The sequence below is a fragment of the Aspergillus multicolor genome (assembly GCF_047715735.1).
Source record: "Aspergillus multicolor strain CBS 133.54 unplaced genomic scaffold BDW74scaffold_6, whole genome shotgun sequence".
In the NCBI taxonomy this organism is placed as follows: Eukaryota; Fungi; Ascomycota; class Eurotiomycetes; order Eurotiales; family Aspergillaceae; genus Aspergillus; species Aspergillus multicolor.
This window is the reverse complement of record NW_027395957.1, coordinates 1,133,958-1,146,263: the sequence shown is the minus strand read 5'-3', so window position 1 is coordinate 1,146,263 and position 12,306 is coordinate 1,133,958. Positions and strand designations below refer to the sequence as shown.

Below are 12,306 nucleotides of genomic sequence, written 5' to 3'. Positions count from 1 at the left end.
CCGATCATTTCTGCAGAGTGACAGTTGTATCCAACCACCGCCTGCCAAGCCGCGTCCAACCTGCTGACTGACTCTGACTCGGAGGACATTCATTCAGATTCTGACCACGGCCTTCGGACAATTGAACACTGCGATCAACGAATATAGACCAGACGAAGAGGCAGTGGGAAGCAAGGACGTTAAAATATCGGACAGAGACTGCAGCGCAGAACTCGACTGTCTGTCGCGACTCTCGGTGCAGAGTCAGGCCAGGCCAGGCCAGGCTAGGTTGAGGTTTACTCGGCAGGCCGTAACTGGAGTCCCGCCGGCTGCAACAGTTGATTTCCTGATTTTCCTTAGCCCGGCCTCCCTAGCTGCCTTTCTTTTGTTCTTCGCGTGGTTTCTTTTTCTTCCCCCTCCTCCGCAACCAGGTTTGTGGTGGATTCGCCGGCTTCGTGGCGGTCAGCAGTGAGGGCGCATTGCAGCCTTAGGTACCAACTGCTGACAGCGCACTGTCCGGACAAGCAGGAACTAACTTGGGAATGGGTTCGATAAACATTTGGAGAAAATATTGTTGAGGACAATATGAGAATGTGACCTTTTCATTCCCGACAGCATTGGTGATGAAAGTAGGTGGTAATTGAGGCAGCCGACAGTTCAAGTTCCGCGGCGGTTCTCTGCAGAGAAGGAGCACAGTTCAGCCTCCTTTGTCATTGCATCCAATGGCCGCTTGGCCGCCGCAAAGGCAGAGCCGCATCAGTGTGAGTGGGCCGTCAGCTGGCTCTAGTAGTCCGTCTAGTCTGGTACTGTACACTACTGTGCTGTGCTCGTGCTGGGGCGTGGCATTTAATCTTACGCACTGCAAGCCGCCGCCCTCTAGGAGCCTTCCCTCTTGCGCTCTAACGCCTGCTTCAAACTCTTTTAAGCCCCTTTTCATCCTTTGCTATCCACTAGACTGCCATCGGCCATTTTCTCGGATTTAGTTGTCAGAACGAGCTTCACCCCACCTTGTTGAGCCGACTATTTTATGTTTGCCTGGGTGGCGCGCTGCAGTCAGCCTCCCCTCATTATTCTCTCTTGACTCTGCTTGCTTTTTCCACGTATACCTATGGCTTTGGCACCCGTGAATTCGCCGGGTTGATCTGCTCTTGAGCCCCCTCCCCGTCCCCGTTGATCAGTTGGATTCAAGACTGGGCTCATCCTATTCCTCAATTCAGAGTGGGCTCCCAGAAATTAGCCTGCCCGTCGCTTCGAAGTTCGGGGACCTGACGGATTCACGGAACTGCCACTGCTCCACTCTGCGGCGCTTCTGCTTAAATTATTCTCTGAAGCGCCGGCCATCATCGTCGTCATTTCTTCAGTCCATGTCCATCAAGCTGACCGCTCAGAGGCTCTGAAAGTCTGCAGCGAAGCCGTGTCCACATTTGCCAAGCAGTCGAACAGGAACTGCCGTACGTTGCATCCCGTCGCCCGCTCATTCTTCCACCTTCATCTACGCGCCGCTCCTGCTTTTCTTCTTTTCTCTCTCTCTTGTTCTTTCCTTCGTACTCTTCTCCTCGTATTCCCTGTGCGTCTGTCTTGATTCTGCCCCGTGAGGTTGTTATTCTGCACCTCCGGAATATCCGCGCCTCTAATTCTGCCGGCGCTTCCACCAGAATCATCCCAGCTCACTTGCGATCGACGCTGGCGTCATCCCATTTCTTGGAGAACAATATTTGTGCTGCATTCCAGAAATCTTGGTCTCGTATTATTTTCAATACCGTGAGCGGAGCGGGCTCTTTATATCGCCCATCAGCCTTGTCTCTTGAGCCTCAAGCGGTGCGCGATTCGACTCCGATTGAGCCTCATCCGTTCCTGGAACCCAGGTGAGCTTATTTCGCCTCCGCTTTCAACCTCGTCAACCTTCGCTTCCACCTTTCATTCTTCCATCTCCTTGTATCTCTCCCCCGTCCGCTGTTGTTATACTAGTGGCTTTGCCATTATGTCTTTACCCCTCTGGCCTGTGTAAATTGATGCTCTTGCTCAAAGCCGCTGTCGCACTTCCTGCCATGATGATATACTGCATCTTGTAATCTTTAACCCCACTGACACCGCCATAGATAATCCTCGGCCTAGCATAATTCAATGGTCTAAGTGCAGAGCCCCTGTTTTTCCAATCTGGGTGCTGTTTTGGCTTGTCTACTAGGAGTAGCCAAAAAGGCTAGCATATGCCCAAGAGGGCCCTAAACACACCCAACCGCTTAAATCAAGACTGGCGCTCCTGATGCGCTATAAACCGCCTCCATGATGACCGAAGCAATGGATCATGAATCCTCCCCTGGGCTTGAGCTGATCAAACCGGACTTTGGGCCCAGGAAGGCGACGCCTCCGCCGTTCGCTAATCAAGGCCAGTCACCAGAGAGTGATGCAAAGTATGCGAACAAGGATTTTTTTAGATCTAATAGGCAGGTGAATCTCCGAGTTGGAGAGGAGGCTGCCCATGATGCCCTCATTCGACATACCATCGGCGCCAACAACCCAGGTATTTGGAGGCTTGAAAGAGAAACCCCATCCTTAGACCCTTCTCCCATCGATCAGAGTTTCAACTCTGGAGGGCCAGACGCAGTCGGAACAATCAATTTTCCCAAGACGCTTCCGGAATCTAAACCGGTCCAACATGAAATCAAGCCCGATTTGAAAAATCTTGCCGAAGAAGCACTCGACTTGAACAGCAGCAGCCCGGAAGCCGAGCCGTTACAGCCGCCAGCTCTGCAACCGCCTAAAGAGGAACGAGTTGTACTCCCTCCGCTGTCTGAACTGGTCAATGGTCCACCAGAGTCAATACCTCCACCTAGGCCGGATCGGTCTCCATCTTCTATCGCGAAAGCCCAATATAATTCGCTGCCTGCGCTTCTTCGTAACCCGTCAGCAGCTCAATCGCCAGAAGATTCTGTCCTGAGGCTACCTCCTATACAGACCAAGCTCAATGAATTAGGGCCTGTACTGCCGCCACCGAATGGCCCTTCTCCGCGTCTTCTAGGTACGCCATATTCTCTACCTTCCGTCAGCGCCGTTTCTCCGCCTTCGGCGAGGGTTGATCCCAGTCCTCGGGAGCCATACCGAGCCCCCTTGATGCCACCCAAAATACCACCCAGTCCTTTCTCACATTATTCGCCTGCAAGCACACAAGCTATTTCTGCTGTCTCATCTCCGGCCTCGCAGCAACCTTATTGGCGTACTGTCAAAGCACCCTATCCATACGACCCACCATCCACAGTCTCTAACAGGAGTCCGGCATCAAGTTATCCAACGCCTATTGAGCGCGCTTCTACAGGTGCTTGTGAGCCAGGGGTCTTTACGCCTTCGTCACAAGGCAGTACAGCTGCACCGTCAGGTACATTCAAATGCTCACACCCAGGGTGTACAGCACCTCCCTTTCAAACGCAATATTTGTTAAAGTAAGTCAGAAAACAATACTAGCATTACCTCTACTGACAAGATTAGTTCACATGCAAATGTTCATTCACAAGATAGACCTCACTTCTGTCCAATTGAAGGCTGTTCCCGTGGTCCGGGAGGGAAGGGATTCAAGCGCAAGAATGAGATGATTCGCCACGGACTAGTACACAACTCCCCTGGTTACGTTTGCCCCTTCTGTCCAGACCAGCAACATAAATATCCGCGGCCTGATAACCTCCAAAGGTAAGCTCTCATTTTGTGAACATGTTTTGTATACAGCTAGCTGACTGTTGCAGACATGTGAGAGTTCATCACGTGGACAAGAACAAAGACGATCCTGCTCTTCGGCACGTCCTGGCTCAACGGCCCGAGGGGAGCGGCCGAGGACGACGACGTCGAATGAATCCTCAATAACACTTACCATTATACGATGCTTGCTTGATGCTCGCCTCCCATTACCATTACAGCGCTGTCCTGTTCTATTCTGTTAGGAGACGGCTTTCTCCGTAGAATTCTCGGAGAATAACGCGGCCATCTCATGAGTGGTTCACAGCACATGCATTATGATACCTATTCTGCTCTACTTGTCCTACTCCGCTTTGCTTTTCTGCTTTGCTCCGACTAGCGATGCGATACCAGATGTTAATGTTAGAACATTTGTGCTCTGCTTGGTCATCCGTTCTTGCATTCTCTTTGCCTGATAAACAAGGGCAAAGATGGAGCGTGGAGTATATGCTTGGTTTCCGGGGTACATTTGCAGTTTTTTCTCGTTCGTCTCTGTTTTATCTCGCGATTTCTCCTGTATGAATTTTCTTCAGCGTTTCAAGCTGTCTGCATATTTTTGGGGAACCCCGCTTATTTATTATGGGGTCGGCGTCTAGGACATGAATCTTGGGGAGTGAGTCCTAGTTCGAGGGTTCGGGCTAAGCTGGGCTGGTTTGAATGGCGTTTGTGGGAGAAAGAGGGAAGATGGTCGGAAGGAAAGGAAAGAGAAAAAGTGGAATTGGCATGAAAGAAACGCTTGCCCGCTAGCCAGCTAGCCAGGACCATGACTATGACTATCAATCGGTATTTAACATATTTTCAACAAATAAACACGCTATAAGTTCAACAAACCAGAGCCATAGTCAGTCTAAATGGTAACAAATTGAGCCGGACCTGAAAAACGAGTGAATCAAATACACCTTCTCTTGCGCCGCTCTATCCAATCTGTTTTTCGTAGTCCCATATCCGTACAATCATCACTATTTCGATTTCAAAAACCAGATGGAGAGAGACGTGGGTAGGTAGACGAACTCTACCCAAGAACCAGCTCGTAGATAAACACCACCCCGCGCTCCATCTCCATGCCCGCAAGAGAGACATAACTATGTCCCCTTATGAATCCTCCTAACGTGGTCCTTCATATTATCCACGCGGGAGAATACCCTCGTACAACCCTCACTCGCCCACTCACAGACAATGCCAGGGTTATGCTTCGCCTCGTGGCGATCGCGGTCCTTCTTGCTACTGAACCCTGCGCCGGACATCTGCGGGTTCGATTGCGGGCACCCGTCGTGCCGGCAGAAGAGGTGTTTCCGGTGTCGGTTGTAGTGTTTGCGAAGGTCGCAGCCTCGACGGAAGAGCGAGGACGATGTGCAGGATGGGTAGGCGCAGCGCCAGGCGCCTGGGTGGGTGGGCGAGGGGGTGCCGTAGAGTGAGAGGTCTTTGCTGTTGCTTGCGCTTGTAGAGGAGGCGGAGGCTGTGGAGGGGGTGCGTGTTGGGATTTGGTGATGCGTCTGGGTCTGGGTGTTGGTTTGGTTCGGGTCGGATGAGCTGGAGGCGTAGTGGTTGTGGTTGTGGGTGTGGTGGTAGGAGGGAGAGGGCGAGGAGAAGGGGCCTTGGTCGACGTCGAGATCGAGGTCGAAGTCTGGATCGATGTCGGAGGATGGGAGGGAGTCTTGGTATGTTTGCGGGTGGTAGTGCGAAGAGGCTTGTGAGGGGTGAAGCCATTGCGTGTTGCTATTGCTGGGGGTCTGGCTCATGGCGGTGGTAGGGTAGTATGGGTTTTGGTGAACGTAGGTCTGAGGTTGGGCTGGGTAGTAGGAGGCCGTTGCGTCGAGTTGACTGTTGCTGCCGTAGGAGAGATACTCGTCTGGGACAGGGACAGCATGGTCTGGCATGGGGGCAAAGGACCCTGGCGATGCGTAAAACATTGTATTGTCTGGCGCGAGGATGAGGGGGTTCTCCATCGTGGTTGTGAAGGGTTCTGAATAGCCTTGTCTTCTCTTGGGGACTGTTAGTTCACTCGAAGACGAGATTATAAATGTGTACATGCGACGTACAGCTCTGTTGTCTTCCATGTTCCATGTCTTTCGCTGCTTTATAATGTGGCAGTGGTCGCGGTGGTATCGGGTTCCGTGGAGGCCGTCAGATAGGTTTGTTGCCACCAGCATGACTTTATATTCTTCGAAGCAGGACACAGTTGCGTAGTGATGATATACTAGCGGCTATCGTAGTGTAGCGCAGTGCAGTGCAAGATCGAACCTCAGATTAAGCCCCAAGTCGGTGTTTTAATATTAGCACCCGGCATCGAGCCAGGACCGACCCAGGTCAGACGTGGCTATGCACGATCAAATGTCTCTGGCTGACAACCAACGAGGAAGCTGAACGATATCCCAGATACATGTCCCGTTCTGCTTGGCCTGGGCACGAGATGACTTGGTTACAGCGGGAATGTCACTCTATCTCAGCTCCAGTGACGATCTATGACCGCACAAATAGCTGAAATGATACGTTTACGTGGAATGAGCAAGAACTCGACGATTCTTCAAAGTCAGACTAGTCCCAGGGGGGCGGGATGCACGCGGCTCATTCGTTGGGTCGTGCAGTGGCCGCATGGAGTCCCGGTAGGGCTGAACATCCCTACCCCTCCGTCAGAAGTACCTGAAGGCTAAACCCCGGCATCACCGACAGCTACCGCTTCGTCGGAGCAAGGCGAAGGGACCAGGGCTGCAGACGAACCTTGCTTCAGCAAGACCTGCCATCCAAATTGGGCATGGGCGTCCTCGATGGCAGCGAAATGCGCTTCCATGACCGCTACATCGAGACTTGGGGTAAGAGAGTCATCCACCATTACCAAAATAACCCTGTCTCCCGACTTGGCATGCGTTCTGTCATTGGACAAGTGGTATGATTGTGGCTGATGCTCCCAGCCAAGGCGCAGGCTGCAGATGCACACCGCAGATCGGGAGTGCGAGTCTTTGGTCTTTACCGCCAGCTTTTGGCCGAGCCTCAACGGCGATTCGTGCATACCCCGGGCACCCCTCCAGACTGGCGGTCCTCGACCTTTATATCCTTCGACCCTGGATCCAGTGGCAAGGTGCAAACGGCGGTGTCGGTTTAAGCTCATCTTGCATATTCAGCACCAGACTTTCGCTTTCGCCGACTCCGTCTTTTACTTTCAGACATCCATGGATCCCTTCGTTTCTCTTCCCACGTTCATCGAAGATCACGTGGCGGAGCATGCGAGGTCCCGTGCGCAGCCAAACCAACATCGTCATCCTTACGGGCAGCAAACACGAGATTCCTAAAATATCCCATCAGTCTTTCTTCTTGTCTCGTATGGACTCAAATAATCTGGACCCCACGCGACTCCGCCAACTTTGCTGGCGACTCGATCAATCCTGAAAACAAGCTCTGGGTTGCTTGCTAAGCACCGCGATGAAAACGACAGTGTGTAAGCAGGTCTCTGTGCTTCATAATCGCAAATTCCGTCTTATGGCCTTGAGGTTTAGCTGCATGCCTGCAGGCTGCTTGTCCTTGTTTGGCGGCTTGGTGTATATTCCCCACCTCCGCGTAATGGCTCACGGGGCTCAGGTGCACAAGCATTTTTAGAAGAACCTCGGGTTTCGGAAGTTCTCGTAGATACCACGTCGTGGCTTACTCTGCTTGCTGCATACGACAAGGATGCTATACGCCGTACTCTCGCATATGTACCTGACTCGCGGGTTTACACCGTGTGATGTCAGATTTCTCTCTAAAGGTGGGGGAAGAACGAGTGACGGTTCCTCGTAAGAGGCTGAGACACGACGAGTCAGGAGCCCGGGATTACGGGTAGATCATGGGTCAAGGTTCGCAAATAGGATGTAATTGACGCTCTGATTTTGAGTTCTGAGTTCTGACCGTGTTCGTTTGCCTCGAATCCGCGGGTCAACTCATCAAACCGAGGAATTGGATCTGAGATTAATGCAAGTATAGGCCACCAAAGTCAAAATCTATTTTGAGATTATATCGCGCTTAAAGTTCCGCGTATTCAACAATGGCCGGTTAGTGTAGTTGGTTTATCACGTATCGTTAACACCGATAAGGTCGCCGGATCGAGCCCGGCACTGGTCATATCTCTAGATTGTCTCTAGATTTCTTTTTTGCACTTCAAGCGTCCGCTGGAAGATCATCCTGATGCGACAATAGCGGGCTGTAAACGCTGGGGCCGTTGCTCTTGTCGTTGTCTTCGGCATCTCGGTAGAGGATGTAGTGTTGCACCATGAAAAGCAGATCGAAAAAAATGCTTACATTCGACAAGAGAAATTTGATAGGATTGCCGGTAATACCACTCCAATCGTCCTGAAAAGAGGAGTCGATGACCAGTTGAGCTAGCGAAAGCACACCTCCGGTGAAATCGAGCAAGATCTGGACGATGCTCCAGCCACGCGTGGATTTCCGCTTATAGTTGACCCAGGCTTGCGGCACGTATTTGACAACCGTGATCACTAGCTTCACGTATGAAAGAGCGTAAATCTGGAACCACAGGTCAGATCTGCCCAAAAATAGGCTGAGGCCGTAGGGTTTCCTATTGGCTGTACTTACGACGTCGATCCAAGCCCAACTCAACGGCTCATAACCATCGTCGGGACTCTTGGCTAAGACAATGCAGATAACCACGGCAACTGCGACAAACGCACCACAGAATAGCCCAGCAATCGGCTTGCTGACTTTCTGGAAGCGAGATACCTGGAAGCCCCATATTTTTGGCCAGAACTGCGAGTAAACCAATCCGCTTAAGATGACGGCATGTAGGGCAAACGCAAAGTCATTAAACCGCACTGTTGGCTCCTGTGCTGAGGGATGTCGAGCGGCATACTGACGACGAATCACAGGAGAGTACAAGAATGCCCCCGTGTATACGGCATAGCAGACGAATCCGAGGACATTGATCGTGGGGAAGTCGATGGCCAGTCCGGTGGTCGCCTTTCGGCGATAGTTGTCAATAGGTTGGGGGTAGAAGGAAGCGGACCAACAGAATGTGCTTGTAGATGTTAGATTGCCATGGCATAACATAGAGCACTGTTGGACTTACTAGATCCATCCAAGAAGGCTGCTCGTTGGAAAGGTTGGTAGTCAGTAATGAGCCTACGGCTGTGGAAGATTCAAGCCTTGATAAAGCGACCACCTACCGCGAGAGAGCCCTGATAAAGGCTTCAAATTGGGACATCGCGCTGTCTACCGTCGGTCCATGAGGGGTTGATCAAGTTCAGGTTGGGTCGCTGCTCGCTCCGTTCGATAAGCAAGGGACCGGCGAAATCGCGTGATGTCAGCGATAAGATAGCAGTCGGCTACTATTGGCAGGCGGTGAAAGACCATGATTAAGAGACTCCGCTCGTTGCTCTGGATATGTGCTGTAACGCTAGTCCCAAAGGGGCGAAATGTTGTTTGGCTGTCGTTCATCCAGCCACTCGCTTTTGCGATCTGAGCCCAGTCAGTCTCGATCGCATGCTCTTGCAGCTGGCTTCCTTTCCATCTCCCGAAACCCTCTCTGCCTCCCTGGTAATTGTTATTGTCTATTTCTTGCGGCTGAGAATTGTTCCTTCTTTGCGTGGTGATTTTGAGACTCCCGCCCGCATCTATATCTATCATCAATCTACCAAAATCCTGCCATTGATTATCCCCACCGATAGCTTGATCGGATACCAGCAATCGGTGCTGCATTCCTCGACCCCATTCGATTTCGCTCCAAGAGGCATCAGTTATCCACCAAGAGACCAGTCCCTTCGATTTGACCCTACCGTCTATCGTCGCATGGTGCATTCCTCAAAGCGGGGGGTCTTGATAGATCTCCTTCGGTAAACTCGATCATTATCTCGGATTGCCTAAAGCTTTGCAGCTCGACAAGCCACTGCAGTCATGTCGGACAACTCGGGGCTTACCGCGCCTGGGGAGGCCTCCTATTCCTCCAATACTTTGCATGTTGGAGATGGGACATGGGACACTGAACGCGACACCTTTCTTCTTCCCAATCTCATGGGCGTAAACTTTGAGACGATGAGGTACAACGGTATGTGACACAGTACTCGCTAGCTTTCCGTCCCCCGCTAACTCTTTTGTTTTCAGGAATGGGAAACAGGTTCCGAGACATGCCTCACTACCAAACCCTCATTATTGTCCACGGTGTCATCGCAGCGATTGTGTTTCTTGGGCTGGTTCCCTTGTCGATCCTACTTGTGCGGTATTACTCGCTTCGAAATCCATATCAGGCGTTCAAGTATCATGTTTGGTGCCAGGTCCTTACCCTTTTCCTGAGCACGGTTGTGTTTGTTCTGGGTTGGTTTGCTGTCGGACCGAGCCGAAGCCTTACGAATCCGCACCATGGTATCGGTCTTGCCATCTACGTTATAATAATCTTTCAGGTCATATGGGGCTGGCTTGTTCATAAAATCGAGCGGAACAAGAAGAGGTTTCATGTGCCTCTGAAACTAGTGGTAAGTACCTTCGCTGCCCCATCATTCTAGCCCTAACTGGACCATAGATTCATCGCTGGATGGGTCGCGCTCTGGCAATTTTGGGAATTGTGCAAATCCCCCTTGGGCTCACTTTATATGGCTCACCAAAAGTGCTGTTTATCTTATACGCGGTCGCTGCATTTATCCTCCTGGCAATATTCTTTATATTGTCGTATCGATTTGATGAGGACGGTGGCCCATCTGGAGACGGAGACTATGACAGCCGCTATAGTTTTATTTCCAGGCGGCCGGACGACGAAGACCACAGACGTAGCAGCCTTGGACGCGTGGCAGCAGCAGGAGCTGCGGGGGCCGGATTGGCGACACTGTTCCGTCGACGCAGCCGCGATCACGCCTCCGAGAGCTCTCAAACTTCCTACATGGATGAAAAGTATTCGGATGAAGGATCACGCCGCGGCGGCTGGGGAAGCAAATTTCTCAAACTAGGTGCACTCGGTGGAGGAGCTATGCTTGCCAAACGCTTCTTTGACAGTAGGCGAGAACGAGAAAGCGACGCGGAATCCGGGAGATATCAGCCTGCCCACCGTCGAGCCGACAGCATGACAGAGGAAAGCCTGAGTCGCCTCGACGATCGCCCACCACCGCAACCAACCTATCCAGCACCCATCAACCGTCCTCCAAACAGACCGCCGAGCAGAGAACAGAGCATCAACTCCTCCTATTACGACTACTCGTACTACTCACACGACGAAGAACGCCCAACACATACGGCTCGAAACGCATTATTCGGAGTAGGCGCACTCGCAGCTATCAAGGGTTTCTTCTCCCGGCGCAAAGGGAAAGATGATGAGCAGCGTCATGTCGAGGAGCTGCGGCGTCACGACCTTGAGAATGAGAAGCTAGCCCGAGCGAACAGCAAACGACGTTATACTGGAGATGGATATTACCCTCAACGCAAGCGTCCAGCTTCCCAAACAGCTACCGATGTCTCTACCGATCTCACACCCCGTCCTCCTCGCGCGCAGTACCCTCCAGAATCAGCACTCTCAGCAGCGCCCGTCGCACCCGGCGCGGTTGATGGTGCACACTCTGAACTACCTCCAGCCCCGCCGATTCATTACGATCCAGCCTCAACCATGACTCCCGCCCCCGCAACGTCTCATCCGCCACCACCCCCGATCATCCCAGTTGCCGCTGCTCATAGCGGCTCTGCTGGCCCCTCGTCAGGCCACCTACCCACCCCCGGTGGCGGTGCATGGCAACGGGAAGGTCACGTCGAGTCTCCGCCTGTATCAATCAAAGTGAAGATGCACGACGACGGGAGAAATATCACACTCCGGCGGTTAACAGAGGAGGAAGCAGCTGCCGGCCGGGAAGCCCGTCGCCGAGAGAGACGTAACTCGCGCCGCCGAAACGGAAGCGTGAGCTCCCTCTCCGGCAATGAAGGCACCGGCAGCCGCGACCGTTGGCGCCGCGTTGAAGAGCTCGAACGCCAACAGCAGGAGCAAATCGATCGCGAACGCGCAGCCGCAGCAACAGCAGCCGCCGCCGCCGCCACTACACATGCATCCCCTGCACCTATACCGCTCGCTCCCGCCCCCGCAGCTTCAGGATACAACATCCCTCCCCCCGCCTCATCCTTCCTCCCACCACAACAAAGCATGAGCCATATCCCTCCCCGTGCGCCATCAAGCAACCCATACGGAAGCATCACGTCGCCCGTTGGAACATATACCGGGACCGACGCGAGCGAATACGCCACTAATCGGCGCCGAAGGCGAGCAGAGAGAGCTCGAGCAAGACAAGAGCGGCAAGGGCATAGTGTTGAGTTTACATAATGCCACTACCCTCGCAATCCCTCCCTTGGAGCCTTCTTCTCTTGAGTCTCTGTATAGATAAAGCTTTTCCATTCGATGTATTTACATCTTTGTTCCCCCTGTTTATTCCCCTTTCCCCTACATATGTCTGAATGATCTACTAAGGTAATGACATGATGCTAGCGCTGATTTTCTCGTGGTGTTTTTATGTTGATTAAGTCAATGCGAATGAATGATATCTACCATTTTCTTCTTGGCGTATGCTCTCCCACAATGCTAATCGAGAAGCGTTGGTCGATATATATTTGGATTTTGAAGCGCAAGCGTAAGTAGGATGTCCTAATCATATTTCA

At 52.3% G+C, this 12,306-nt stretch overlaps 5 protein-coding genes and 1 non-coding gene across 6 annotated transcripts; 4 read left to right on the top strand and 2 right to left on the bottom strand.

Annotated features, from left to right (window-relative positions):
• Positions 1-956: 956 nt before the first annotated feature.
• BDW74DRAFT_125539 (uncharacterized protein) lies at positions 957-2,142 on the top strand. Its single transcript, XM_073722154.1, has 4 exons — positions 957-1,031; positions 1,368-1,546; positions 1,635-1,844; positions 2,079-2,142. Exons 1-3 carry the CDS (start codon positions 1,007-1,009, stop codon positions 1,785-1,787), a joined length of 357 nt encoding a protein of 118 aa, XP_073586248.1. The 5' UTR covers positions 957-1,006; the 3' UTR covers positions 1,788-1,844; positions 2,079-2,142.
• Positions 2,143-2,172: 30 nt separating this feature from the next.
• Positions 2,173-3,938, top strand: BDW74DRAFT_125556 (uncharacterized protein). Its single transcript, XM_073722155.1, has 4 exons — positions 2,173-2,998; positions 3,293-3,416; positions 3,463-3,660; positions 3,714-3,938. Exons 1-4 carry the CDS (start codon positions 2,263-2,265, stop codon positions 3,829-3,831), a joined length of 1,176 nt encoding a protein of 391 aa, XP_073586247.1. The 5' UTR covers positions 2,173-2,262; the 3' UTR covers positions 3,832-3,938.
• Positions 3,939-4,625: 687 nt separating this feature from the next.
• Positions 4,626-6,220, bottom strand: BDW74DRAFT_125445 (putative C2H2 transcription factor). The gene is made up of 2 exons (XM_073722152.1): positions 5,742-6,220; positions 4,626-5,684 (listed from the first exon to the last, which is right to left on the bottom strand). Exons 1-2 carry the CDS (start codon positions 5,850-5,852, stop codon positions 4,785-4,787), a joined length of 1,011 nt encoding a protein of 336 aa, XP_073586246.1. The 5' UTR covers positions 5,853-6,220; the 3' UTR covers positions 4,626-4,784.
• A 1,499-nt stretch (positions 6,221-7,719) lies between these two features.
• On the top strand, positions 7,720-7,794 carry BDW74DRAFT_t84. The gene has a single exon. It is a non-coding gene; the product is annotated as a tRNA-Val (tRNA).
• Positions 7,795-7,830: 36 nt separating this feature from the next.
• BDW74DRAFT_176279 (putative L-cystine transporter) lies at positions 7,831-8,890 on the bottom strand (the record flags this gene model as incomplete). The annotated part of the gene is made up of 4 exons (XM_073728561.1): positions 7,831-8,196; positions 8,266-8,704; positions 8,756-8,773; positions 8,853-8,890. The coding sequence occupies 4 exons, from the start codon at positions 8,888-8,890 to the stop codon at positions 7,831-7,833; spliced, it is 861 nt and encodes a 286-aa protein (XP_073586245.1).
• Positions 8,891-9,200: 310 nt separating this feature from the next.
• On the top strand, positions 9,201-12,305 carry BDW74DRAFT_125439 (uncharacterized protein). Its single transcript, XM_073722150.1, has 3 exons — positions 9,201-9,730; positions 9,787-10,154; positions 10,202-12,305. Exons 1-3 carry the CDS (start codon positions 9,580-9,582, stop codon positions 11,972-11,974), a joined length of 2,292 nt encoding a protein of 763 aa, XP_073586244.1. The 5' UTR covers positions 9,201-9,579; the 3' UTR covers positions 11,975-12,305.
• The last annotated feature ends 1 nt before the right edge of the window (position 12,306 follows it).

Excerpts from the sequence above, each read along its gene's own strand:
- BDW74DRAFT_125539 (XM_073722154.1), top strand. The coding sequence starts at position 1,007 with ATGTTTGCCTGGGTGGCGCGCTGCA. Across the intron at positions 1,032-1,367 it reads TGCCTGGGTGGCGCGCTGCA|AGGCTCTGAAAGTCTGCAGC; the intron begins GTCAGCCTCCCC and ends CTGACCGCTCAG. Across the intron at positions 1,547-1,634 it reads CTCTTCTCCTCGTATTCCCT|AATCATCCCAGCTCACTTGC; the intron begins GTGCGTCTGTCT and ends CGCTTCCACCAG.
- BDW74DRAFT_125445 (XM_073722152.1), bottom strand. The coding sequence starts at position 5,852 with ATGCTGGTGGCAACAAACCTATCTGACGGCCTCCACGGAACCCGATAC. Across the intron at positions 5,685-5,741 it reads ACATGGAAGACAACAGAGCT|AGAAGACAAGGCTATTCAGA; the intron begins GTACGTCGCATG and ends ACAGTCCCCAAG.
- BDW74DRAFT_125556 (XM_073722155.1), top strand. The coding sequence starts at position 2,263 with ATGATGACCGAAGCAATGGATCATGAATCCTCCCCTGGGCTTGAGCTG. Across the intron at positions 2,999-3,292 it reads CCCTTCTCCGCGTCTTCTAG|GTGCTTGTGAGCCAGGGGTC; the intron begins GTACGCCATATT and ends GCGCTTCTACAG. Across the intron at positions 3,417-3,462 it reads CAAACGCAATATTTGTTAAA|TTCACATGCAAATGTTCATT; the intron begins GTAAGTCAGAAA and ends TGACAAGATTAG.
- BDW74DRAFT_125439 (XM_073722150.1), top strand. The coding sequence starts at position 9,580 with ATGTCGGACAACTCGGGGCTTACCGCGCCTGGGGAGGCCTCCTATTCC. Across the intron at positions 9,731-9,786 it reads TGAGACGATGAGGTACAACG|GAATGGGAAACAGGTTCCGA; the intron begins GTATGTGACACA and ends TTTTGTTTTCAG. Across the intron at positions 10,155-10,201 it reads ATGTGCCTCTGAAACTAGTG|ATTCATCGCTGGATGGGTCG; the intron begins GTAAGTACCTTC and ends ACTGGACCATAG.